The sequence below is a fragment of the Carcharodon carcharias genome, chromosome 37 (genome assembly GCF_017639515.1).
Source record: "Carcharodon carcharias isolate sCarCar2 chromosome 37, sCarCar2.pri, whole genome shotgun sequence".
Lineage (NCBI taxonomy): Eukaryota > Metazoa > Chordata > Chondrichthyes > Lamniformes > Lamnidae > Carcharodon > Carcharodon carcharias.
The window spans coordinates 3,301,622-3,327,653 of NC_054503.1; the positions used below are offsets into that span (position 1 = coordinate 3,301,622).

Genomic DNA, 26,032 nt, shown 5'->3' on the forward strand with positions numbered 1-26,032 from the left:
AGGATCTCAAAAAATAAAACGCACTTTATTATAGACACCCGCTGTTAAATAATCCTTCAGGCGCGGCTATGCGGGGTGTGGGGACCAGTGCAGTCTGGACGCGGCTGGTAAAAAGAGACAGCTGTCCGGTGGGGGGGTGTAACTGGTGTGGAGAGATAGCAGAGATAGGTGTGGGGACGCCTCTTCGCTCAACCAGGGCTCCACTCCGGATCAGTAGACCTCCTCCCTGAACTTGATGATTTCCAACTCGAACAAGGTTCGTCCCAGGAAGACCCAGAAATTCAGAACTGGAGAGAAAAGGAAAGTGGGTGGGGGGCAGTGGGTGTGGGTGAGGGTAGGGGGAAGAAGAGAGAGAGAGATGAGGGTCATAGGTGAATGACTAACAAAGCAGGGGTACTTGGACTTGCAGGTGAGGACCCTTCCAAAATGTTAACCATGCTGGAAGAAGACCATTCAGCCCGCTTGCTCTTACTCCCTGCTTCCCCCGCAACCCCACAACACGCCACCAGAACCTATTAAATGGTTTCTCTTTTCTAACCGTGTACCCGTTCAGCTGTACATGAACCCGCTTTCCCCGCCCCCCCCCAATCCCTTTGGAGCTGGCATTCCACATCTGAATGAATCTCTGCTCAATGGCCCCTCTCGCTCTGCTTAGAGTTGCCGTTGACCCCGATCGCTGGCTCCCACCCAGCCATGTAGTGGCTAAACTTGAGAGGACTGCTCTCCTCCAGCGGACTGTACCCTGCTGCCTGCCCCGTCCCCCCCACGGTTAAAAGCCCCCGGCAGTCGGCAGCGCTGTGACTGTGCAGGCTTTTTTTGTTTTGGCTGCGGAGCAGGGGCTCCAGTTCACGTTCCCCTTGCTGAATAACCGCTCTGTCCCTCCTGCCTCTCCTGCAGAATGGTGCCTGACAGCACAGACCGGTCCTGTTTCTCTCCCTGCGTTAGCCAGGGAACCCGTCCGTTCAGGGCGGCTCAACCCCCTTCCCCCCCGGGCTACGAGGTGGGGAGATTAGCAGCCGCAGCTTTGAGGTGACAGCCCTTCCTCCCCCAGCAACCCCCTCCCTCCCTCCCTCCCTGCACTTACCGGCCGATGATAGAGCGAGGAGGTAAAGGTGCTTGACTCCACCCTGCATGGAGTAAATAGCTCCCAAAATAGCCCAGTAAAAACTAGCCACGTGCGACATCTACAAGGGAATGAAAGAGAAGGCCGGTGTACCACATTCCTCTTGAAACATCTGCACTACAGTTCACTTCCAAGTCACAATGTCCAGGGGACCAAATGCTTTCTATTTTTCTTGAAGGAGTTGGGGTGTGCGGGGGCACCTGGTTTAATCCCTCGCCCTAAACGTAGCCCCCTCCCCCACCAATGCATTTTCCCTTCGTCCAGTGCCCCCCCACCCACCCCAAACAATGCATTTTCCCTTCGTCCAGCGCTGTGGCTTTGGCCACTGCCCTGAATCTTCCCCCTTCCCTCCCCAGGCTGCCAAACACTAAACCAAATTGGAGTTCATCAAATCTGTCGCCACTGATTAAAATGGTAGGGCAGTGACACACCCTGCAAGGGTTAAAGGCAATCTTCGTTAATCTAATAAAGTTTATTAAGGAAAATATATATATCATGCAAGTTTTGTTTTTTGCCTTTCAGGAGTTTTTTTGCGTGTGTTTTCTGACTCTTTGTATTTATGAATCTCTAATAAAATGCAAACCTGTTCCTTTTCTGGTACTAACTGAATCAAATCCGGCTATGATTCTGAGTGTAACCATGCATGGTAATATGTAACGCCAAAACAAAAATAGCTGGAAAAACTCAGCAGGCCTGACAGCATCTGCGGAGAGGGACACAGTTGACGTTTCGAGTCCGTATGACCCTTCCTCAGTTCTGATGAAGGGTCATACGGACTCGAAACGTTAACTGTGTCCCTTTCCACAGATGCTGTCAGACCTGCTGAGTTTTTCCGGCTGTTTTTGTTTTTGTTCCAGATTTCCAGCATCCGCAGTATTTTGCTTTTACCTTAGTGGTAATATGTAGGCTGGACTTCCGGCCAGGGACTCACACCATTTACAGCAACTGATTCTGGGTGCAGCCCATCGAGGAGAAATGGTTTCTTTTAAACCCCCATGTTTGTTCTCTCTGTCCATCTCCCCCTGTCCGTCTCTGTCTCTCTTTCAATCTCTCCCTGTCTCTTTCCCTCTCTGCCTCTCTATCCGTCTCTTGCCCTCTCTGTCTGTCTCTATCTATCTCTCCCTGCCTCTGTCTCTGTGTTCTCTCTCTCTGTCCATCTTGCTCTGTCTCTCTATCTCTGCCTCTGTCTCTGTCTCTCTCTGCCTGTGTCTCTCTCTTTCTGGCTGTCTCTGGCTTTCTCTCTCTCAATCTCCTTCCCTCTCTGTCTCTTGCTCTCTCTGTCTCCCTTTCTCTCTGTCTCTCTCTGCCTCTCTGTCTCTGGCTCTCTCTCTTTCCCTCTCCCTCTCCCTCTCCCTCTCTGTCTCTGTGTGTGTCTCTCTGCCTCTTTCTCTCCCTGTCCCCCTCTCCCTCTGTCTCTTCCTCTCCCTCTCTTTCTCTCTCTCAGTCTCTCTCTGTCTCTTTCTGTATGTCTCTCTCTGCCTCTCTCTCTGTCTCTGGCTCTCTGTCTCTCTCTCTGTCTCTTTCTGTCTGTCTCTCTCCGTCTCTCTATCCATCTCCCTATCCATCTGTCTCTCGCCTTCTCTCTCTGTCTCTGTGTTCTCTCTGTCTGTCTTGCTCTGTCTCTCTGCCTCTGTGTCTCTGCCCGGCTGTGTCTCTGTCTCTGGTGCTCTCTCTCTTAATCTCCCTGTCTGTCTGTCTCTCTCTCTCTCTTTCTCTCTCTGTCTCTCTGACTGTCTCTCTCTGACAATCTCTCTGTCTCTCCCTCTCCCTATCTCCGTCTCTCCCTGGCCGTCTCTGTCTCTCTCTCTTTCTCTCTGTTTCTCTTGCTCTCTCTCTCTCTCCCTCTCTGTCTGTCTCGCTCTCTTTGTCTCTGTCTCTGGCTGTCTCTCGCCCTCTCTGGCTGTCTCTTGCCCTCTCTCTCTTGATCTCTCTCTCTCTTGACCTCTCTCTCTCTCTCTTGCCCTCTCTCTGCCTTTGTCTCTGTCTGTCTTGCTCTGTCTCTGTCTCTCTCTCTCTCTGCCTCTGTCTCTGGCGCTCTCTCTCTCTCTCTGGTGAAGACCCTACCTCGTCACTGGAGCTAACGAGCTGTGTGCCTCGGCTGGTATCTTGCCCGCAGGCACACGGGCCGAGGGTCAGCTTGATACTGGGGTGAGTGGTCCGTTGTAGCCTTGTGCCATCTGTTGACCCACACCTGCACACTGCCTTTTCCAGCATGTGTGACTGAGGCCAATTATGCCATCTTATCCCCATTAGCTATCCGCCTAAACCTGGGACCTGGCTAGGAATGGAAGAAGGCCATTCAGCCCCTTGAGTTTGTTGCTGCCGTTCCATCAAATCATGGCTGACTTATGATCTAAATCCAACTTCGCCCCCATATTCCGTTATACTTTAAGGCGAGTGAAAATTCATCAGCCTCAGATTTAAACTTTACAAATGATCTGGCATCAATGCTGATTTTGTTCCAGAAACAAATAGTCATTGTCATATTCTGTGACGTATAGGCAGCTTTTCCCAGAGAACAATGTACAGGCAAATAGAAGCAATTGCCATTTGTGGAAGAGAGAGTTCTAATCTCTCTTAAATGGAGAGAGACTCCAAAAAAGTGCAGCGCAGAGGGATCTGGGTGTTCTTGTGCATGAAACACAAAAAGTTAGCATGCAGGTGCAGCTTGTAATTAAGAAGGCAAATTGGATTTTGGCCTGTATTGCTAGGAATTGGACTTTAAAAATAGGGAAATCTTGTTACAACTGTACAGGGTGTTGGTGAGGCTGCACCTGGAGTACTGTGTACAGTTTTGGTCCCCGTATTTAAGAAAGGATAGACTGGCATTGGAGGCAGTTCAAAAGAGATTCACTAGGCTGATTCCTGGGATGAAGGGGTTGACTTATCAAGAACGGCCAAACAGGTTAGGCCTTTATTCATTAGTGTTTAGAAGAATGAGGGATGATCTTATTGAAACGTACTAGATTCTGACCAGGCTTGACAGGTTAGATGTGAGGAAGATGTTTCCACTAGTGGGGGAATCTTGAACTAGGGGACATGGTTACAGAATAAGGGGGCATTCATTTAAAACTGAGGCACAAAGGAATTTCTTCTCTCTGAGGATAGTGGTTGTGTGGAATTCTCTACCTCAGAGAGGTTTGGAGGCTAGATCACAAAGCATTTAAAGAGGAGGTAGATTTTTGAAGTATCGGGGAGTTGAGGGCTATGAGGAGCTGGCACGAAAGAGGAATTGAGGCCTGGGGCAGATCAGCCACGATCTTATTGAATGGCAGGGCAGGCTTGAGGGGCCGAATGGCCTACTCCTGCTGCTATTCCTTATGTTCTCTGACCTGGAGATAATTCTAGTTGCTCTGTACCCCCAACTTACATATCCCTCTCTTTCCCACCTACTTCCACTGAAACTGTTACGGTCAGTGCTGCTAATCTCTCCAGTGACCACTGTCCCATGGGATCTTCAACCCTCTGGCTTTAACTCATTCTTTCTCTCCACCACCCAAAATCTCAAACTGCGGGACCCTGCGCTCGACTATTATAGTGTTTCCCTCTTCGCAGAATTTTCAAACCCAACTTTAGCATTGTCCGCCTCCAACCCTTCCTTCCGCCTCTCTTCCCCCCCCCCCCCCCCCAACGCCCCACAGCCACTCGATCCCTCCCGCTCCACTGGACAGTGGAGGTGTCCAACACTTGGTGCCTGGTCCCTTCACAGTGCCACCGCTGAATGAGGACAGGGCAGTCCCACTGCTTTACCACTGCCAGGTCTCCTCTCTCTCCACCCCCCCCCCTCCCCCACATGCATTGGCACTGAGCCTTGCAGGCTCTCGGGGATAGCCGAAACCAGTCAGTGGTGAGGTCGCTCACCTCTGGCTGAGTGCTCACGGCAGCAGCCTCTGTTGTGACAGGTTTCAGGGTGAGTAGGGGGGAGGCGGTGGTGGCAAAGAGATGGGGCTGTGATTCCCCACACAGCCGGATAGCTTCTTGGCATGATTACCTGGCTAAAACTTGAAACTTGGGATGATGGGGGTGGTGGAGGGGTGCGAGGTGGTATTGGGAGGTTCTGAGGGTTAAGCAGGGGGGAGGCGGTGGCGTAGCGCTATTGTCACTGGACCAGTAATGCGGAAACCCAGGGGTTAATGCTCTGGGGACCCGGGTTCGAATCCCACCACGGCAGATGGTGGAATTTGAATTCAATAAAAATCGGTGAAACCATCGCCGATTGTCATAAAAACCCCATCCGGTTCATTAATGCCCCCTTTATGGAAGGAAATCTGCCGTCCTTACCCGGTCTGGGCCTACATATGACTCCAGACCCCACAGCGACCTGGTTGACTCTTACATGCCCCCTCTGAACAAGGGACCGGCGATGCCCACATCCTCATGAATATAATAAAAGAAAAGGCGACATACCAGCAGCGCAACAGTGAATGCGTGGCTCCAACTTAGAAAGGACTCTGTAACCGAGTGAGCTATGATGTCATTGCACAAGATCCCAAAGTGAACGAAGCAGAAAACGAAGGATAGGAGGATGAACCACTTTTTCTTCTGGACGTGCAAGAAATAGAACCATTGTATCCAGCTCGCCTTTCCGATGCCAACATGCTCTGACCCGATGTGAACTGATTCGGTTTCTATACTGGGTTTCTCTTGACTGTCCATTGGCAAATGAGGTACAACGCTCCTTTCGGGAAGGCCGTCGGGGAAGCTTTGGAGTGTCGAGGTAGACGAGGACCCGCCTAACATACCGTTGGCGCGGCAACAGAATGCCGCGATGGCAACAGAACCTGTCCGGTGAGTCGCGATTGTGACCCAACTGCGGGGTTGCCTGTAGGCAATGTGTGTAGGCTGCCCCCTTAAAGTAGGGTGAGCCCACATCCTGGTTCTCCAGGGGCGATTCCCATTGTGTCCCCGGGCAAACAAGGTCCTCCCAGAAGAGCCTATATCTCTTTGCAGCCTCTCTGTGTCCTCCCCGCAGCTTGGTGTAGTATCATCAGCAAACCTTGATACATCACTCTGTGTCTCTTCATCTAAGTCATTGATGTAGATGGTCAGATAGATAGTCATCCACCCCGAACTACAAAGACCATTTGTTTCCAGGCCAGGGCGTCAACAATCGTTCTTCCCAAGAACAATCCCACAAGGGAACAAGCTGCCAAAGGAAATAGTCAAACAATTCATGCAACTCATTGCGGCATGAGTGCCCTAACAATGAAGACAAAGGGTGGAACGAAATAAAACTGACCATGTTGTCTGAGATATGCAATGGACTGGTAGGAATTGACAGAATTAAGTACCTGGTGGCCCTCTGGCACTGACAAGACATAGGACATCCAAGAACACCGGAAACAGGAGCAGGAGTGGACCACTCGGCCCATCGAGCCTGCTCCGCCATTCAGTACAATCATGGCTGACCTTGGGCTTCAACTCCACTTTCCCGCCCGCTCCTCATATCCCTTCATTCCCTGAGAGACTAAAAATCTGTCTATCCCACAGCCTTAAACATATTCAACAATGGAGCATCCACAATCCTCTGGGGTAGAGAATCCCAAAGATTCACAACCCTCCTCGTCTCAGTCCTAAACGATCCTGACACTGGGGCCCCTGTGTTTTAGATTTCCCGACCAGCGGAAACAATCTCTCAGCGTCCACCCTATCACAACCCCTTCAGAATTTGGCGGTTTCAGTGAGATCGCCTCTCATCCTTCTAAACTCCAGAGAATATAAGCCCAGTTTACTCAGCCTCTCATCATAGGACAACCCCCTCATCCCAGGGACCAATCTAGTGAACCTTCGCTGTACCGCCTCCAATCCAAGTATATCCTTGCATAAATATGGAGACCAAAACTGCACACACTGTTCCAGATGTGGTCTCACCAAAACCCTGTACAACTGTAGCAAGACTTCCTTATTCCTGCACTTCAATCCCCTTGCAATAAAGGCCAACACGCCATTTGACTTCCCAATTGCTTGCTGCACCTGCAGGCTAACTTTCTGTATTCCTTGTACGAGCACACCCAAGTCTCTTTGAACATCCACGCTTACAAGTTTCGCACCTTTCAAAAAATATTCAGCTCTTCTATTCTTATGGCCAAAGTGAATAACTTCAATCTTCTCGACATTATTCTCCATCAGTATGGCTGATCAGGAAACTCTCCTGCTCTTACCGCTTGCCATCAGGCGTATTGGAAGGAGTTACGTAAGGACATAGGATATAGGAACAGGAGTAGAGCATTCAGCCCTTCGAGTCTGTTCTGCCATTCAATAAGATCAAGGCGGATCTTAGAGCAATAGAGTTATACAGCACAGAAACAAGCCCTTTGGCCCACTATGTCCATGCCGGCCATCAAGCACCTTTCTATTCTAATCCCATTTACCAGCACTTGGCTCATAGGCCTGTATGCTATGGCATTTCAAATGCTCATCTAAGTACTTCTTAAATATTGTGAGGGTTCCTGCCTCTACCACCCCTCAGGCAGAGAGTTCCAGGTTCCAACCACCTGGGTGAAAAACTTTTTCCCCTCTAAACCTCCTGCCCCTTACCTTAAATCTATGATCCTTGGTTATTGACACCTCCGCTAAGAGGAAAAATTTCTTGACTAGGCACTTTACAGCCTTCCGGACTGAATATTGAATTCAACAACTTTAGATCTTGAACTCCCTCCTCCATCCCCACCCCCTTTCCGTCTCTTCCCCCTTCCTTTTGTTTTTTCCAATAATTTATATAGATTTTTCTTTTCCCACCTATTTCCATTATTTTTAAATCTATATCTTTTATGTCCTGTTAGTCTTTCCACCCCACCCCCACTAGAGCTGTACCTTGAGTGTCCTCCCATCCATTCCTAATTAGCAATTCATTTAGATATTATCACCACCTTCAACACGTCTTTGTTCTTCTGTCTGTGACATCTTTTGATTATCTGTTCCTATCACTGCTTGCTTGTCCCTACAACCACACCACCCCCCCAACTTCTCTCCCCCCACCCACCCACATTAAACCAGCTTATATTTCACCCCTCTTCTAATATTCACTCAGTTCTGTTGAAGGGTCATGAGGACTCGAAACGACAACTCTTTTCTTCTCCGCCGATGCTGCCAGACCTGCTGAGTTTTTCCAGGTAATTCTGTTTTTGTTTTAAAGTTTCTTCCTGTCCACCTTATCCATGCCCCTCACAATTTTGTATACTTCTATCAGTCACCCCTCAGCCTTCTCTGCTCTGAGGAGCACAACCCTAGCCTATCCAGTCTCTCTTCTTGTGTTAGCGATTTCCACATTCCCATCTGACCCCGATAACCTTTGATCCCCTTGCCTAACAAAGAATCTACCTACCTCTGCCTTAAAAGTATTCGACGACCCTACATCTTGAGGTGGAGGGTTCCAATGTCACATGACCCTTTGAGAGAAGGTTATGTTAAATGTTACAGGCTGACATATGGATGCATCTCTCATGGCCATGAAGTGGGACTTGAACCCAGAGCTGCTAGCCCAGAGGCAGGGACACTACCACTGCCCCACAAGACCTCTTAGCAATTCAAGGTCTTGAATTTTAACTTGAAAGCCTGTAAGAAGGCTTTATATTAATCTTTAGCATAAATCCCCTTTAGGAACATATAACCCAGTATTAACTTGTATAAGTTCAGAAACCAATCGTGTTATAAAACTACGTATTGATTAGTCACTGTGTTTGTCGCCACCACTGCTGCCATTAAAGATGGCCACCGAGATCGCTCTGAGCACGTGCAGTGGTTTTGAGCACGTGCAGGAGCCTTCGCTGATGTCATTCTGAGGCGTCAATCCCTCCCAGAAAATGTTGACATCAATTCAGTGTTCAATTGCTCTCTAAACAGCGAGTGCATCATTTGGAGCAAGTCTTGATCCCAAAAGCAATGCTCCCTGTTCATCAGCTAAGCGCTCAATTAACATCGTGATCCTCTGACTCCGGGGGCCATCAATACGCTTAAAAGCGCAGAATGATGTCAACATTTTCTACCAGGGTTATCAGAGACCTGCCAGTATTAATTATTCTTCAATTATAATTATGACTGAAGCCCAACGTTGCTTAACTACTGGGCTGTCATCCAACTATTCTGTTCTTACCACACACACACATTCTCCATGGCAACGCCTCTACCAATCAGATTCCTTTGCCAAACAATCAGCACTCTCATACAGAATAAAGTCCCATCTTCACATTGAGGATACCCTCCATCGTGTTGTGTGGCACTAACACCGTGCCAAATGGGATAGATTTCAAACAGATCTAGCAACTCAAGACCGGGCATCCGAAGCACTGTGGGCCATCAGCAGCAGCAGAATTGTATTCAAACACAATCTGTAACCTCATGTCCTGACATATCCCCCACACTACCATTACCACCAAGCCAGGGATCAACCCTGGTTCAATGAAGAATGCAGGAGGGTGTGCCTAAAAATGAGGTGTCAACCTGAAGCTACAAAAAGGAATACTTGTGTGCCAAACAGCATAAGCAGCAAGTGAGTCAGTCCCACAACCAGCAGATCAGATCTAAGCTCTGCAGTCCTGCCACATCCAGTCGTGAATGGTGGTGGACAATTAAACAACTCACTGGAGGAAGCTCCACAAATATCCCCATCCTCAATGATGGAGGAGCCCAGCACATCAGTGTAATAGGTAAGGCTGAAGCATTTGCAACAATCTTCAGACAGAAGTGCCGAGTGGATGATCCATCTCAGCCTCCTCCGGAGGTCCCCAGCATCACAGATGCCAGTCTTCAGCCAATTTGAATCACTCCATGTGATATCAAGAAACGGCTGAAGGCACTGGATACTGCCCGACAATATTTCCAGCAATAGTATTGAAGACTTGTGCTCCAGAACTTGCCGCGCCCCTAGCCAAGCTGTTCCAGTACAGCTACAACACTGGCATCTACCCAGCTATATGGAAAATTGCCCAGGTATGTCCTGTACACAAAAAGCAGGACAACTCCAACCCGGCCAATTACCGCCCCATCAGTCTACTCTCTATCATCAGTAAAGTAATGGAAGGGGTCATCAACAGTGCTATCACTTGCTTAGCAATAACCTACTCACTGATGCCCAGTTTGGGTTCCACAAGGGCCTCTCAACTCCTGACCTCATTACAGTTTTGGTTCAAACATGGACAAAAAGGCTGAACTCCTGAGGTGAGGTGAGAGTGACTGCCCTTGACATCAAGGCCACATTTGACTGAGTGTGGCATCAAGGAGCCCTAGCAAAACTGGAGTCAGGGGGAAAATTCTCTGCTGGTTGGAGTCATACCTAGCACAAAGAAAGATGGTTGTGATTGTTGGAGGTCAGTCATTTCAGCTCCAGGACATCACTGCAGGAGTTCCTCAGGGTAGTGTCCTAGGCCCAAACATCTTCAGCTGCTTCATCAATGACCTTCCTTCCATCATAAGGTCAGAAGTGGGGATGTTCACTGATGATTGCACAATGTTCAGCACCATTTGTGACTCCTCAGATACTGAAGCAGTCCATGTCCAAATGCAGCAAGCCTGGACAATATCCAGACTTGGATTGACAAGTAGCAAGTAACATTCATGCCACACAAGTGCCAGGTAATGACTACCTCCAACAAGAGATATCCAACCATCGCCCATTAGACATTCAATGGCATTACCATCACTGAATCCCCCACTATCCACATCCTGGGGGATACCATTGACCAGAAACTGAACTGGACCAGACATATAAATACCGTGACTTCAAAAGCAGGTCAGAGGCTGGGAATCCTGCGATGTGTAACTCACCTCCTGACTCCCAAAGCCTGTCCACCATCCACAAGGCACAAGTCAGGAGTGTGATGGAATACTCCCCACTTGCCTGGATGAGTGCAGCTCCCACAACACTCAAGAAGCTCGACACCATCCAGGACAAAGCAGCCCTGCTTGATTGGCACCACATCCACAAACATTCACTCCCTCCACCACCGACGCACAGTAGCAGCAGTGTGTGTACCATCTACAAGATGCACTGCAGGAATTCACCAAGGCTCCTTAGGGACTGCAAAAAACAAAAAAACTGCGGATGCTGGAAATCCAAAACAAAAACAGAATTACCTGGAAAAACTCAGCAGGTCTGGCAGCATCGGCGGAGAAGAAAAGAGTTGACGTTTCGAGTCCTCATGACCCTTCGACAGAACTTGAGTTCGAGTCCAGGAAAGAGCTGAAATATAAGCTGGTTTAAGGTGTGTGTGTGGGGGGCGGAGAGACAGAGAGGTGGAGGGGGTTGGTGTGGTTGTAGCGACAAACAAGCAGTGATAGAAGCAGAATATCAAAAGATGTCAACAACAATAGTACAATAGAACACATAGGTGTTAAAGATAAAGTTGGTGATATTATCTAAACGAATGTGCTAATTAAGAATGGATGGTAGGGCACTCAAGGTATAGCTCTAGTGGGTTTTTTTTTTTATTTTATATAATGGAAATAGGTGGGAAAAGGAAAATCTTTATAATTTATTGGGAAAAAAAAAAGAGAAGGGGGAAACAGAAAGGGGGTGAGGATGGGGGAGGGGACTCACGACCTAAAGTTGTTGAATTCAATATTCAGTCCGGAAGGCTGTAAAGTCCCTAGTCGGAAGATGAGGTGTTGTTCCTCCAGTTTGCGTTGGGCTTCACTGGAACAATGCAGCAAGCCAAGGACAGACATGTGGGCAAGAGAGCAGGGTGGAGTGTTAAAATGGCAAGCGACAGGGAGGTTTGGGTCATTCTTGCGGACAGACCGCAGGTGTTCTGCAAAGCGGTCGCCCAGTTTACGTTTGGTCTCTCCAATGTAGAGGAGACCACATTGGGAGCAACGAATGCAGTAGACTAAGTTGGGGGAAATGCAAGTGAAATGCTGCTTCACTTGAAAGGAGTGTTTGGGTCCTTGGACGGTGAGGAGAGAGGAAGTGAAGGGGCAGGTGTTGCATCTTTTGCGTGGGCAAGGGGTTGTGCCATAGGAGGGGGTTGAGGAGTAGGGGGTGATGGAGGAGTGGACCAGGGTGTCCCGGAGGGAGCGATCCCTACGGAATGCCGATAAGGGGGGTGAAGGGAAGATGTGTTTGGTAGTGGCATCATGCTGGAGTTGGCGGAAATGGCGGAGGATGATCCTTTGAATGCGGAGGCTGGTGGGGTGATAAGTGAGGACAAGGGGGACCCTATCATGTTTCTGGGAGGGAGGAGAAGGAGTGAGGGCGGATGCGCGGGAGATGGGCCGGACACGGTTGAGGGCCCTGTCAACGACCGTGGGTGGAAAACCTCGGTTAAGGAAGAAGGAGGACATGTCAGAGGAACTGTTTTTGAATGTAGCATCATCGGAACAGATGCGACGGAGGCGAAGGAACTGAGAGAATGGGATGGAGTCCTTACAGGAAGTGGGGTGTGAGGAGCTGTAGTCGAGATAGCTGTGGGTGTCGGTGGGTTTGTAATGGATATTGGTGGACAGTCTATCACCAGAGATTGAGACAGAGAGGTCAAGGAAGGGAAGGGAAGTGTCAGAGATGGACCACGTGAAAATGATGGAGGGGTGGAGATTGGAAGCAAAATTAATAAATTTTTCCAAGTCCTGACGAGAGCATGAAGCAGCACCGAAATAATCATCGATGTACCGGAGAAAGAGTTGTGGAAGGGGGCCGGAGTAGGACTGCAACAAGGAATGTTCCACATACCCCATAAAGAGACAGGCATAGCTGGGGCCCATGCGGGTACCCATAGCCACACCTTTTATTTGGAGGAAGTGAGAGGAGTTGAAGGAGAAATTGTTCAGCGTGAGAACAAGTTCAGCCAGACGGAGGAGAGTAGTGGTGGATGGGGATTGTTCGGGCCTCTGTTCGAGGAAGAAGCTAAGGGCCCTCAGACCATCCTGGTGGGGGATGGAGGTGTAGAGGGATTGGACGTCCATGGTGAAGAGGAAGCGGTAGGGGCCAGGGAACTTTTCCAGTTCCCTGGCCCCTACCGCTTCCTCTTCACCATGGACGTCCAATCCCTCTACACCTCCATCCCCCACCAGGATGGTCTGAGGGCCCTTAGCTTCTTCCTCGAACAGAGGCCCGAACAATCCCCATCCACCACTACTCTCCTCCGTCTGGCTGAACTTGTTCTCACGCTGAACAATTTCTCCTTCAACTCCTCTCACTTCCTCCAAATAAAAGGTGTGGCTATGGGTACCCGCATGGGCCCCAGCTATGCCTGTCTCTTTATGGGGTATGTGGAACATTCCTTGTTGCAGTCCTACTCCGGCCCCCTTCCACAACTCTTTCTCCGGTACATCGATGATTATTTCGGTGCTGCTTCATGCTCTCGTCAGGACTTGGAAAAATTTATTAATTTTGCTTCCAATCTCCACCCCTCCATCATTTTCACGTGGTCCATCTCTGACACTTCCCTTCCCTTCCTTGACCTCTCTGTCTCAATCTCTGGTGATAGACTGTCCACCAATATCCATTACAAACCCACCGACACCCACAGCTATCTCGACTACAGCTCCTCACACCCCACTTCCTGTAAGGACTCCATCCCATTCTCTCAGTTCCTTCGCCTCCGTCGCATCTGTTCCGATGATGCTACATTCAAAAACAGTTCCTCTGACATGTCCTCCTTCTTCCTTAACCGAGGTTTTCCACCCACGGTCGTTGACAGGGCCCTCAACCGTGTCCGGCCCATCTCCCGCGCATCCGCCCTCACTCCTTCTCCTCCCTCCCAGAAACATGATAGGGTCCCCCTTGTCCTCACTTATCACCCCACCAGCCTCCGCATTCAAAGGATCATCCTCCGCCATTTCCGCCAACTCCAGCATGATGCCACTACCAAACACATCTTCCCTTCACCCCCCTTATCGGCATTCCGTAGGGATCGCTCCCTCCGGGACACCCTGGTCCACTCCTCCATCACCCCCTACTCCTCAACCCCCTCCTATGGCACAACCCCTTGCCCACGCAAAAGATGCAACACCTGCCCCTTCACTTCCTCTCTCCTCACCGTCCAAGGACCCAAACACTCCTTTCAAGTGAAGCAGCATTTCACTTGCATTTCCCCCAACTTAGTCTACTGCATTCGTTGCTCCCAATGTGGTCTCCTCTACATTGGAGAGACCAAACGTAAACTGGGCGACCGCTTTGCAGAACACCTGCGGTCTGTCCGCAAGAATGACCCAAACCTCCCTGTCGCTTGCCATTTTAACACTCCACCCTGCTCTCTTGCCCACATGTCTGTCCTTGGCTTGCTGCATTGTTCCAGTGAAGCCCAACGCAAACTGGAGGAACAACACCTCATCTTCCGACTAGGGACTTTACAGCCTTCCGGACTGAATATTGAATTCAACAACTTTAGGTCGTGAGTCCCCTCCCCCATCCTCACCCCCTTTCTGTTTCCCCCTTCTCTTTTTTTTTTTCCCAATAAATTATAAAGATTTTCCTTTTCCCACCTATTTCCATTATATAAAATAAAAAAAAAACCCACTAGAGCTATACCTTGAGTGCCCTACCATCCATTCTTAATTAGCACATTCGTTTAGATAATATCACCAACTTTATCTTTAACACCTATGTGTTCTATTGTACTATTGTTGTTGACATCTTTTGATATTCTGCTTCTATCACTGCTTGTTTGTCGCTACAACCACACCAACCCCCTCCACCTCTCTGTCTCTCCGCCCCCCACACACACACCTTAAACCAGCTTATATTTCAGCTCTTTCCTGGACTCGAACTCAAGTTCTGTCGAAGGGTCATGAGGACTCGAAACGTCAACTCTTTTCTTCTCCGCCGATGCTGCCAGACCTGCTGAGTTTTTCCAGGTAATTCTGTTTTTGTTTTCCTTAGGGACTGCAGCGGTTCAAGAAGGCAGCTCAACACCACCTTCTCAAGGGGCAATTAGGGATGGGCAATAAATGCTGGGCCCAGCCAGCGATGCCCACATCCCCTGAATTAGTAAAAAGAAATTTTTTCAGCTTAAGAAGGATCAATTAATTAATGACGATGCAGAACTAAAAATGGTTTTGCGAAATACTAACAGCCCCTTTATTTTGATGTAGACTACAGAGTTCTTCTCTCCACAACCACCACCCCCCCCCCCCTTAAATCAGCTTATATTTCACCCCTTCTCCTATTTTTACTTAGTTCTGTTGAAGATTCATGAGGACTCGAAACGCCAACTTTGTTCTTCTCCGCCGATGCTGCCAGACCTGCTAAGTTTTTCCAGGTATTTCTGTTTTTGTCTTGAAAGTAAAGAAGCTGGGTTCTTGTTTCACATTGCCCCATAAAGCGGGCGACCCGCATGCGCCCTTGCCGCACATTGCCCCCTAGAAGGATGGCGGTCTCGCACGCGTCCTTGCCATATATTGCCCTCTAAAAAGATGGCGATCCCGCATGCGCCTTTGCCGCACATTGCCCCCATAAAGATGCCGATCCCGCATGCGGCCTTGCCACCCGTTGCCCCCGATAAAGATGGCGGCCCGCATGCGCCCTGCTGCACAGGGCCCCCTGCATGAATGGCAACTGCGCATGCGCCGAGTTCGCAGCCTGTTTGTTCTTTGAATTAAACGTTATTGTTCCAGGATTGTGTATTTTCAATTAAACTTTATTGCACCAGGGAAGATGGCGGCGGAGCTGGAGGCTGATCCCGGCCCCGGGAAGAAGCGGCGGGTCCGCGGGATGCTGAAACTTTATTATGGGATGAATGAGGGCGCTCGGGAGCCGCTGGACCCGGGGGACATCGACGGGGCCCACTTCGAGCCTGAGTTTTACTTAAATAAGGTGATAACCCCGCCCCCTCGCCACACCACCACCACCACCTCCCCCCCCCCCATCCACCTACCTCCCTCCAGTGAGATAGGGGCAGAGAGAGGGCAAAACCCCCAGGGCGGGAGGGGGAGAGAGGGCAAAACCCCCTAGGGGGAGAGAGGGGGCAAAACCCTCGGGGGGGGGGGGGGGCGGAGGAGAAAGGGCAAAACCCTCAGGGTGGGAGGGGGAGAGTGGGCAAAACCCTCGGGGGGGGGGGCGGAGGAGAGAGGGCAAAACCCTCAGTGCGGGAGTGGGAGAGAGGGCAAAACTCCCTAGGGGGGGAGAGGGGGCAAAATCCCCAGGGAAGGAGTGAGGGAGAGGAGGGGGGACGAAACCCCCAGGGAAGGAGTGAGGGAGGTGAAACCCTCAGGGAAGGGGAGAGGGGGGGCAAGTCCTCCAGAGAAGGAATAGAGGGCATTAGTGAACCAGGGAGGTTTTTATGATAATTGAAAATGATCATCATTAGACTTTTAATTCCAGATATTTATTGAATTCACATTACACCACCTGCTGATGTGGGATTTGAACCTGGGTCCCCAGAGCATTACCCTGGGTCTCTGCTTAGTAGTTCAGTGACAATACTACTATACCACTGCCTCCCCACTTATTAGTAATGATCATAGATTTATGATTTACAGTTCTGGAGTCCCCAAAAACAGGACATATTTTCCTTACCTCTACCCTATCAAATCACCTCATGTTTTAAGACCGATATCATGACCCTTTGCCCCGCCCCTTCACTTTTCTACAGGAAAAACTGGCCAGTTTGTTTAGTCTTTCCTGATAAGCAAATGATTTCAGTCTTGCTGTCAACCTTCGGAATAATCTTGGTACCTTCTCCACCGCCTCCATGTCCCTTTCACAATACCTGAGACCACAACTCAGCATGAAACCCTCAGGGCGGTTTACACAAGATCCTTTACAAGTTCAGCACAATTATTCTGCATTATAATTCCATCTCTCTGGAAATTAAGGCCCAGTACTTTGTTTTGCGTGGATTTATGAACCCTCATTGCCACTTGTGGATCCTTTATTCCCGAAGCTCCTCTCTCGTATTTTGGGTCCTATACAAGGAATACATAGTCTTTTGCATGGGATTTTATATGTCTTGACCAGATTATTTGTACAGTAGGAGCAGGTGGGATTAAAGGTCACTTGGTTAGGGAATGGCAGATGGAAACTAGTGGTGAATGGTTAACACTTTATATTTCATATTTAGTGTGATTTCCCTGGATAGGGTTAGAACCTGCTCATTGTGAACCCGCTTTAAACTGCTTAATTTATTTCATTGGCTGAGGAAGGAACATAGAGCCAGTTCAACATTTGATCAACATCAACACACAATGTTAATTGTATTGGATCTTCTGCCTCATCAGAGTTCCCCCTACGGTGTCAATTTCAACAATTGACACACATCTTGTGATTCTAGTTGGAAACACTAATAATTTAAAAAAATATTTATTCATGTGGATGTGGGTGTCGTTGGCTAAGCCAGCATTGATTGGCAAATAGGCAAAATGGGCAAAACTCCCATGGAGAGAAGGATGGGAGGGGCTAAACCCCCATGAAGGGGGGAACGAAATCTCCAGGGAGGGGGTGGGGGAGGGAGGTGGGTGTGGGCGAAATCTCCAGGGAGGAGGGGGGGGGGGCGTGAAATCCCCAGGGAGGAGGGGCAGGGCATGGAGGGGCGGGGCGTGAAATCTCTGGGGGGCGGGGGGGCGAAATCTCCTGGGAAGGGCGGGGAGGGGGCGAAATCTCCTGGGAGGGGCGGGCGAAATCTCCAGGGAGGGGTGGGGGGGGTGAAATCTCGAGGGAGGGGGAGGGGTAGGGAGGACGAAATCTCCAGGGAGGGGGGTGCGAAACCTCCAGAGATGGAGGGGGGTCATGCAAAACCCCCATGGAGGGAGAGAGAGGGAGGGAGGGAGTGAGTGGGTGGAGAGAAAGAGAGAGGGAAGGGGGGGTTTTGAAAGCCCCATGGAGGGAGGCAGGGAGAGAGAGAGAGAGGGGGTGTGTGGGCGAAAGCCCCATGGAGAGAGGGAGGGGAGCGAAAGCCCCATGGAGGAAGGGAAGGGAGGGCAAAACCCCCAGGGAGGGAACCCCCAGGGTGGTGGGGGGTGCGGGGGGGGGCGAAACCCCAGGCAGGAAGGGAGGGGGAGTGAGGGGTGAAACATTGAGTGAAGCAAAAACTCAGTGAGAGAGAAAGAGGGAGAGTAAGCATGAGAGGGCAGAAACAATACAGAGAAGGAGGGGATGAAAGTATACTGAGTGAGTGAGTGAGGGGAATCGGTGAGGAACAGTGTGATAGTGCTAGATATTGTTCCTGACTTGCAGTCTTGACTTTGAGATAACAATAGGAAACTCCTCAGAGCGGAAAGGGAGGAAGCCTGATGAATTCTTTTCATTTTTGAGCTGGATGATGCTCAGTGAACCTGCTGCATGTACTAACGCCCCTGTGGATAGGTACACAGCCAGAGTGGAGTTAGGTTACACAGGCCAGGAGGGCACCAGCTTCTGGCTCTATCCTGTACTGGGTGGCAGTTGGCACTGAACGGTGCGAGTCCCTGTGTCAGGGCTGCATGGAGGAGCAAGAGGCCGACGCTCTAGGAAGGCGAATGGGAGATGAGGGATGTGCAACTAATGATTTCGTTGTCCCTTTCTTGTGTGTGACAGCTAAGGAAAGAGTGCTCGCTCGCGGAGCTGATGGAGGGCGAGGCTGAGATGGTGAAGCACATCCGAGCGCTCGACAGCGACATGCAGACCCTGGTCTACGAAAACTACAACAAGTTTATATCAGCCACAGGTATTGGGGGGGTTTCACCGGAGGAGCGAACACTCGCGAGGGGTCCCCTCCTCTCCTGATGGAGCTGACTGGCGTTTTGTTATAGGCGCTCTCTGAATCACAGCTGTGAGGATAAGCAATGAGGGTCAGCTTGCATTTGACCGTGGGGGGAATCACTGATAATCCCAAGCCTAGCTTCACAGAGTTATGAAGGGCTTTGGTGCCACACAATGAGATAAGCTATTTCTGCTGGCCAATGAGTCAGTAATGGAGCATTGATTTAAAGGTTAGCAGCAAAAGGCTAGAGGACTATCAGGATATAGAATGTCTGACTAGAAATGGTGTTGGAAGTGTAAGATTTTGGATTTGGAAGCCACACAGATACCTAAGGTAGGTAGTCAGCTATACGCAAGCAATTTTAAGGTAGTTTATGAAGAAGCAGCCGTTTAGATATGATGCATTAGCTCAATAGCCAGTAAAAGTATACACTGATCCCAGAGGATAAATGGATGGTTGGCACAGTGTATGTTGATCTCGGTAGTTTGAGATAGCATTCTAGCCAAGGAAAGAACAACAGAAAGAACGTGTGCACACTTTCCGCCTGTTCCAGCTAAACAAAATAAGTGACAGCCATTCACTGGTTCATTCCTCAGGGCAATGCCTTGACCAATCAGGGTCAAGCTGCCTGGCTTAAATTTCAAACAATGCTTGGCAGTTAACTGTCAGTCACCATCACTAGTGCGTACTCCATGCAATGTCCCTACCAATCAGAGTCCACCGATCAGCACTCTCTTTGTATACAGTGTAAATTGTTGTTTTTCCCCTTGTATTGGTATTCTTGCGGTTGCCCTGATGAGTGCAAGATGAAAAGCTCCAACATGTCTCTTTTTTCAGCAATACCCAAGTTCTGTGCTACCAAATGACTATCTAACCAAAGTGTTAGAGAACTCTTTCCCTGTCTTCCTTGCTCTTCCCAGGTCCATCTTCCATCTGAAGAAGGTGGCTTCCTGTCGGGGACTGCCCACCCCCCCTCCCTCCCTCCCTCCCCGCCGTGCCTCCGAGTACTTGTTAATATATTTTATTTCTAAGGTTGGTGGTTTACCCTATGTCAATCACTTGTTTGAACCTTTCTAACCAATGAATACAGGACAAGTATCCAAGATGTCAGGATGGTCAGCTTCCCCCTGTCCATCACTTGAGCTTGAGGTCACTTTTTAGTTTATCTCATACTGAGGATCACTTGCTAGTGTTGTGAAGAGATAGTAATGCCTATAATGTTATTGGAAATTATTTTTTAAAATAGCGTTCTAGTGGGGTCTGTGCCTATGTGAGTTTGTGTGTGTGTCTTAATTAGATTAAAGCCAGTTAGTCTGGCTGCTTTGATGTATAGTAGTTTTTGAGATGTAAATTAGATAAACATTAGGAGGGTAGAAGGTAAAGTGTAAATTTGCATTTGTTAAAAGAAACCATTCCAGACTGCGGATGAAATCTTACACCTAGCTAGAAGACGCCAAGCAATGTGTTTATTTTTTTTCAGCTTACTAATAAAATTGGTGGGATGAAAGGATGTTATTGTTAGCAGAGGTAAAGTTAAAAGTCTAGTGATACAATGGAAAATTTACATTCAAAGAGAAGGACATGTATAGAGGGGATTGTGTGTAAGGTAGAGGCATTTTAAGATTGAACCAGTGTGAGAAGCCTCCAGCCTGTAAGCCTCATGTTGCTGTCTGCAAGGACCCAGAGCTGCAAAAGACTAATTTTGAATGTGACTGTCCAGGGCGTGCTTTGCCAGGCGTCTGTTTAAATCTGTGAGATTTACTGTTGCCTTGGTAGAGGCTTTGCCATGGAGAATGCACCAGTGTTGGTGACTGACAGTTGACTAAGCTTGGCAGTTAACTGTCAGTCACCATCACTGGTGCATTCTCAATGACAATGCCTCTACCAATCAGAGTCCACTTGCCAACCGATAGGCTCTCTTCTCTTGCAGTATAAATAGTTGTTTTCCGCTTATATTGGTATTCTTGTGAAGTGTCCTGATTAGTGCAAGACGAAAAACTTCGACATGCCTTTTTTCTTTTAGCAATACTTGGGTCTCATTATGTTAAAGGTGCTGTATAAATATAAGAACAAAGAACAAAGAAAAGTACAGCACAGGAACAGGCCCTTCGGCCCTCCAAGCCTGCGCCGATCATATAGCCCGTCAACTAAAACGTTTTGGACTTCCGGGGTCTGTATCCCTCTATTCCCTTCCTATACGTGTATTTGTCAAGCTGCCTCTTAAACGTCACTAAATTGTTGGAATGCAAGAACAGGGACACCTGGGAGCTGCAGGTGTTTGAGGTTGGCAGGACAAGTTTTTTAAAATTCTTTCATGGGACGTTTGTTGCCCATCCCTAATTGCCCCTTGAACTGAGCGGCTCGCTCGGCCCATTTCAGAGGGGCAGTTAAGAGTCACCCACGTCGCTGTGGGGGTCTGGAGTCACGTGTAGGCCCAGACCGGGTAAGGACGGCAGATTTCCTTCCCTAAAGGACATGAGTCAGCCTGATAGGTTTTTACAACAATTGATGATACTTTCATGGTCGTCTTCACTCAGACTAGCTTTTCAATTCCAGATTTTAAAAAATTCTATTCATTGAATTTAAATTCCACCAGCTGCCATGGTGGGATTGGCTACCAGGGCATCATCCTGGTCCTCTGGATTAAAGCACAGTGGCATTGCCCCTGTGCCACCATCAGTCCCCAAGTTGAAAAGACAGTTAAGAAAGCATATGGGAGACTTCACTTTGTAAGTAAGGACATCGGGCCCAGGAATGAGCAAGTCCTGCTAAGCCTTTAGAAGTGGCCGGTTGGCTCTCTGACTGAGCATTGCTCAATTCTGGGCACCGCACTTTAGGAAGGATGTCAAGGCCTTGGTGCAGGAGCAGAGGAGATTTACTAGAATGGGACCAGGATGAGGGACTTCAGTTAGGTGGAAAGAGTTGATAAAATTGTCCTTAGAGTAGGGAAGTTTAGGATCTAATAAAGGATCAGAACACCTTCGGTCTGTCCGCAAGCATCATCCAGACCTCCCTGTCGCTTGCCATTTCAACACTCCACCCTGCTCTCTTACCCACATGTCTGTCCTGTCTTGCTGCATTGTTCCTGTGAAGCTCAACGCAAACTGGAGGAACAGCACCTCATCTTCTGACTAGGCACTTTACAGCCTTCCGGACTGAATATTGAGTTCAACAATTTTAGATCATGAACTCTCTCCTCCATCCCCACCCCCTTTCCGATTTTCCCCCTCCTTTTGGTTTTTTCCAATAATTTATATAGATTTTTCTTTTCCCTCCTCCCTCTTTGGGAGCCGGTTGACGGGCTGATTGGCCCCCTGCTGTGGGCACCACCCTACAGTGTTCACACACGCCGCTTTGTGGCTGGTGTGGGGGGGGTGTGAGGGTCCAGCTGGACCCCGTTGTCGAGTCTCCTGTTACCATATTGGTTATGATCGCCTGACTCGTCAGTGCTGTCTTTTCCAGACACCATCAGGAAGATGAAGAATGACTTAAAAAAGATTATTTTTAAATGTATTCCACCCATCATTTATTTATACCTTTTATGCCCTTTTAGTCTTATTTCACCCCACCCCCCCACTAGGGCTATCTGTACCTTGCTTGACCTGCTATCCACTCTTAATTAGCACATTCTTTTAGATAATATCACCACCTTCAAAACCTCTTGGTTCTTTTGTCTGTGACATCTTTTGGTTATCTCTTCCTATCACTGCTTGCTTGTCCCAACAACCCCCCCCCCCCAACCCCCCCCCCTCCCGCCCCCCACCCCCTTAAACCAGCTTATATTTCATCCCTGTCCTATTTTTACTTAGTTCTGTTGAAGGGTAATGAGGACTCAAAACGTCAACTGTGTCCCTCTCCGCCGATGCTGCCAGACCTGCTGAGTTTTTCCAGGTATTTCTGTTTCTATTTTTGTTATCTGATAAAGGTGTTCTTTGACACAGTAAAGAGGGGAGGAACTTTGTTTCCTTTGGCATTTTGTTGGTAACCGGAGGTCATAGATTTAAAAATAATTGCCACAGGAACTCCAGGGGTAGTGAGACGTTTCCTCGCGCAGAGGGTTGTTAAGATCTGGAACGCACTACCTCAAAGGTTTGTTAAGATCTGGAACGCACTACCTCAGAGGTTTGCTGGAATAAGATTCAAAAGGTATTTGGACATGTGCCTCAAGAGGACGGATTTGCAGAGTTACAGGGATGAAAACTTGAGACCCAGGACTAAATTTGACAGCTCTTTCAAAGGGCTGCCACAGACGCGACAGGCCGAATGGCGTGCTCCCGTGCTGTAAGATTCTGACGAGGTAGCTCTTTGGGAGCCGGTTGATGGGCTGATTGGCCCCCTGCTGTGGGCACCACCCTACAGTGTTCACACACGCTGCTTTGTGGCTGGTGGGGGGTGCGCGAGCTGGGCCCCGTTGTCGAGTCTCCCGTTACCATATTGGTTACGATCGCCTGACCCGTCAGTGCTGTCTTTTCCAGACACCATCAGGAAGATGAAGAATGACTTCAAAAAGATGGAGGACGAAATGGATTGCCTGGCGACCAACATGGCAGCCATCACGGAGTTCAGTGCTCGCATCAGTAACACCCTTCAGGACCAGCATCAGCAGATCACTAAACTCTCAGGTGCGCAGCCGCTGTCGGGTGGTCCTCAGTTGCCAAAGAGCAGCGTTTAAAATTGCTGCAGCTCAACTCCGAATTCTGTGCTTCGTCTTGTAACATCCAGCTGCAGAGTGGCTGCAGCGTCAGAGGAGGCCATCCTGCCCATTGTGTCCATGCTGCCCCTCCGTAAGAGCTGCTCCCACTCACGCCCACCTTAAATGATATCAGTATGTTATTTAAATGGGGAGAGAGATTGCAGAACTCTGAGTTTCAGAGGGATCTGGGTGTCCTGGCCCATGAATCACAAAAAAGTTAGTATCCAGATGCAGCAAGTGATAAGGGAGGTGAATGGATTACTGTCGTTTATTGCGAGGGGAATGGAATATAAAAATAGGGAAGCTTTGCTACAGTTGTACACGGTGTTGGTGAGACCACATCTGGAGTACTGTGCACAGTTTTGGTCTCCTTATTTTAAGAAAGGATGTAATTGTGTTAGAAACAGTTTGGAGAAGGTTCACTCGACTGATACCTAGGATGGTGGGGAAGGGGCTTATCTTACAAGGAAAGGCTGGACAGGCTGGGCCTGTATCCATTGGAGCTGAGAAGAATGAGAGGTGATCTTATTGAAACATGTAAGATCTTGAGGGGACTTGACGAGGTGGATGCTGAAAGGATGTTTCCCCTTGTGGGAGAGACGAGAGCTGGGGGACACCGCTTAAAACTAAGGGGTCTCCCCTTTAGGATGGAGATGATTGTTTTCTCTGAGGGTCATTTGCCTTTGGAACTCTCTTCCCCAGAGAGTGGTAGAGTTAGGGTCATTGAGTATTTTTAAGGCAGAGGTAGATTGACTCCCTTGTTAGTCAAGAATCTAAGGTTATTGGGGGGGAGACAAGGATGTGGAGTTGAAGCCACAATCGGGTCAGCCTTGATCTTATCGAATGGTGGTGCAAGCTCCAGGGGCTGAATGGCCTGCTCCTGCTTCTGGTTCGTATGTTTGTATAATAATTATCCAATTCTCTTTCAAAAGCCATGGTTGACTGTGCCCCCTACCACCACCACCACACACACACACACACACACACACACACACACACACACACACACACACACACAGACACACACAGACACACACACTCACACACCCCCCTTGTAACTGAAGTTCCTCATCCCTGGAACCGTCCTTGTGAATCTTTTCTTCAAAGCCTTCACATCCTTCCTGAAATGTGGTGCCCAGAACTGGACACACTTGTCCCAGCTGAGGGCTGAACCTGAGACTTATAAAGACTCACCTTAATCCCTTACTTTTGTACTCTACGCCTCTATTTATAAAACCTAGGATTCCGTATGTTTAATTATTTGGAGAAAATAGAATGCTGAGTGGAGGTTTGATTTGATCAAACTTACAAAGGGTATAGACAGAGTAGATAGAAACTGTTCTCGTTGGCAGAAGGCTTGAGAACCAGTGGGTACTGATTTAAGAATAGAACCAATGGTGACGGGGTGGGGGAGAGGGGGGACTTTTTATGCTGAGTGGTTAGGATCTGGAATGCACAGCCTGAGAGTGTGGTGGCTGCAGGTTCAGTCATGGCTTTTCAAAGGGAACTGGATAAGCTCCTGAAGAGAGAGAATTTGCAGAGCTACGAGGGTAGGGTGGGGCAGTAGAACAAGCTGAGCTGCCCTTGCAGAGGGCCAGCACAGATACAATGGGCCGAATGCCGTCCTCCTGAATTGTAACGATTCCACTAGCCCCACTCCTGCGTTCTTAACCTGCACTTTGTGGTTTCAGGCGTGCATACATTGCTGAGGAAACTCCAGTTCCTGTTTGAACTCCCCGCTCGGCTGAATAAGTGCATCGAGCTGGAGGCGTATGGGCAAGCCGTGCGATATTACAGCAAAGCACGCTCAGTGCTGCATCAGTACCAGCACATGCCATCTTTCCAGGGGATTCAGAACGACTGCCAGAAGATCATGTCTGACCTCGCGCAGAAACTCAGGGAGAAGTTCAGGTATTGCCGCCCGCGCCACAGGACCCGCCTCCACTGCTGCCGCCCCCTTCTTTTACCGCGTGGCAGAGGTTAGGAGGGAACAGGCCCAGCTCTTTGCAAATCGAGCTCCCTTGGCCTCCGTTCACGGGAGCTATTTGGCTGCCGCTCCCTTGGGCCCTTCACTCCGGTCTCCCTCCTTGTCGCCCAGCCACCCCCTTCGCTCGCCGGACTTTCCGCCCAACTGGGTGCCAATCTTGCCAACCTCCTTCCTGCCTCGTTTGCCCCCTTCCGCTTTGCCGGCTGACCAACCCTCTCTGGATCTCTGCAACCCCTCCCCCCCCAAGCCCCGCCCCAGAACGGCCGTTCACTTTACGAACGTGACCCTTGCCATCCACAACCATGGTGGGCTGTTGCAATGACGTCCTTGGCTTTGTCGGAAACTTGCCCTTCCTGATTCTGCCCACCCGGCTATGTTTTCGTGCACCTGCCCTCCCGAAAGCGCCAAGGTGGTTATCACCGAACCCCGCCATACTCTGTTCCCTAACTGTCCAGAAAGCTTCTCTTCCTTCCAGCACCTCACCTTGTCCCACACCTCTTGCCATTGAGCTCGCTGCCCCCTTATCCTCCTTTAACCTCTCCTGTTCTATTAACTTCTCATAGCTGTGATGATAGTCACCCCCTCCTCAAACTTACTATGGAATCGTAGAAAAATAGAGC

The 26,032-nt window shown here is 49.2% G+C and overlaps 2 protein-coding genes across 3 annotated transcripts in view; one reads left to right on the forward strand and one right to left on the reverse strand.

Annotated features, from left to right (window-relative positions):
* On the reverse strand, positions 1–15,442 carry LOC121272989. Of its 2 annotated transcripts, none has more exons than XM_041179914.1 (4): positions 15,230–15,442; positions 5,531–6,269; positions 1,085–1,184; positions 1–287 (listed from the first exon to the last, which is right to left on the reverse strand). In XM_041179914.1, the coding sequence occupies exons 2-4, from the start codon at positions 6,182–6,184 to the stop codon at positions 211–213; spliced, it is 831 nt and encodes a 276-aa protein (XP_041035848.1). In that variant the 5' UTR covers positions 6,185–6,269; positions 15,230–15,442; the 3' UTR covers positions 1–210. The 2 variants fall into 2 exon arrangements, with proteins under 2 accessions (XP_041035848.1, XP_041035849.1); XM_041179915.1 differs by lacking the exon at positions 15,230–15,442 and adding an exon at positions 8,448–8,594.
* Positions 15,294–26,032, forward strand: part of vps51 (VPS51 subunit of GARP complex) — a 26,210-nt gene continuing 15,471 nt past the window's right edge. The window contains exons 1-5 of the mRNA XM_041179913.1: positions 15,294–15,315; positions 15,706–15,869; positions 18,567–18,696; positions 23,208–23,354; positions 25,117–25,336. Of these exons, the coding sequence (XP_041035847.1) occupies positions 15,711–15,869; positions 18,567–18,696; positions 23,208–23,354; positions 25,117–25,336 (656 nt within the window). The 5' untranslated portion in view covers positions 15,294–15,315; positions 15,706–15,710. The remainder of the gene's footprint in view (positions 15,316–15,705; positions 15,870–18,566; positions 18,697–23,207; positions 23,355–25,116; positions 25,337–26,032) is intronic.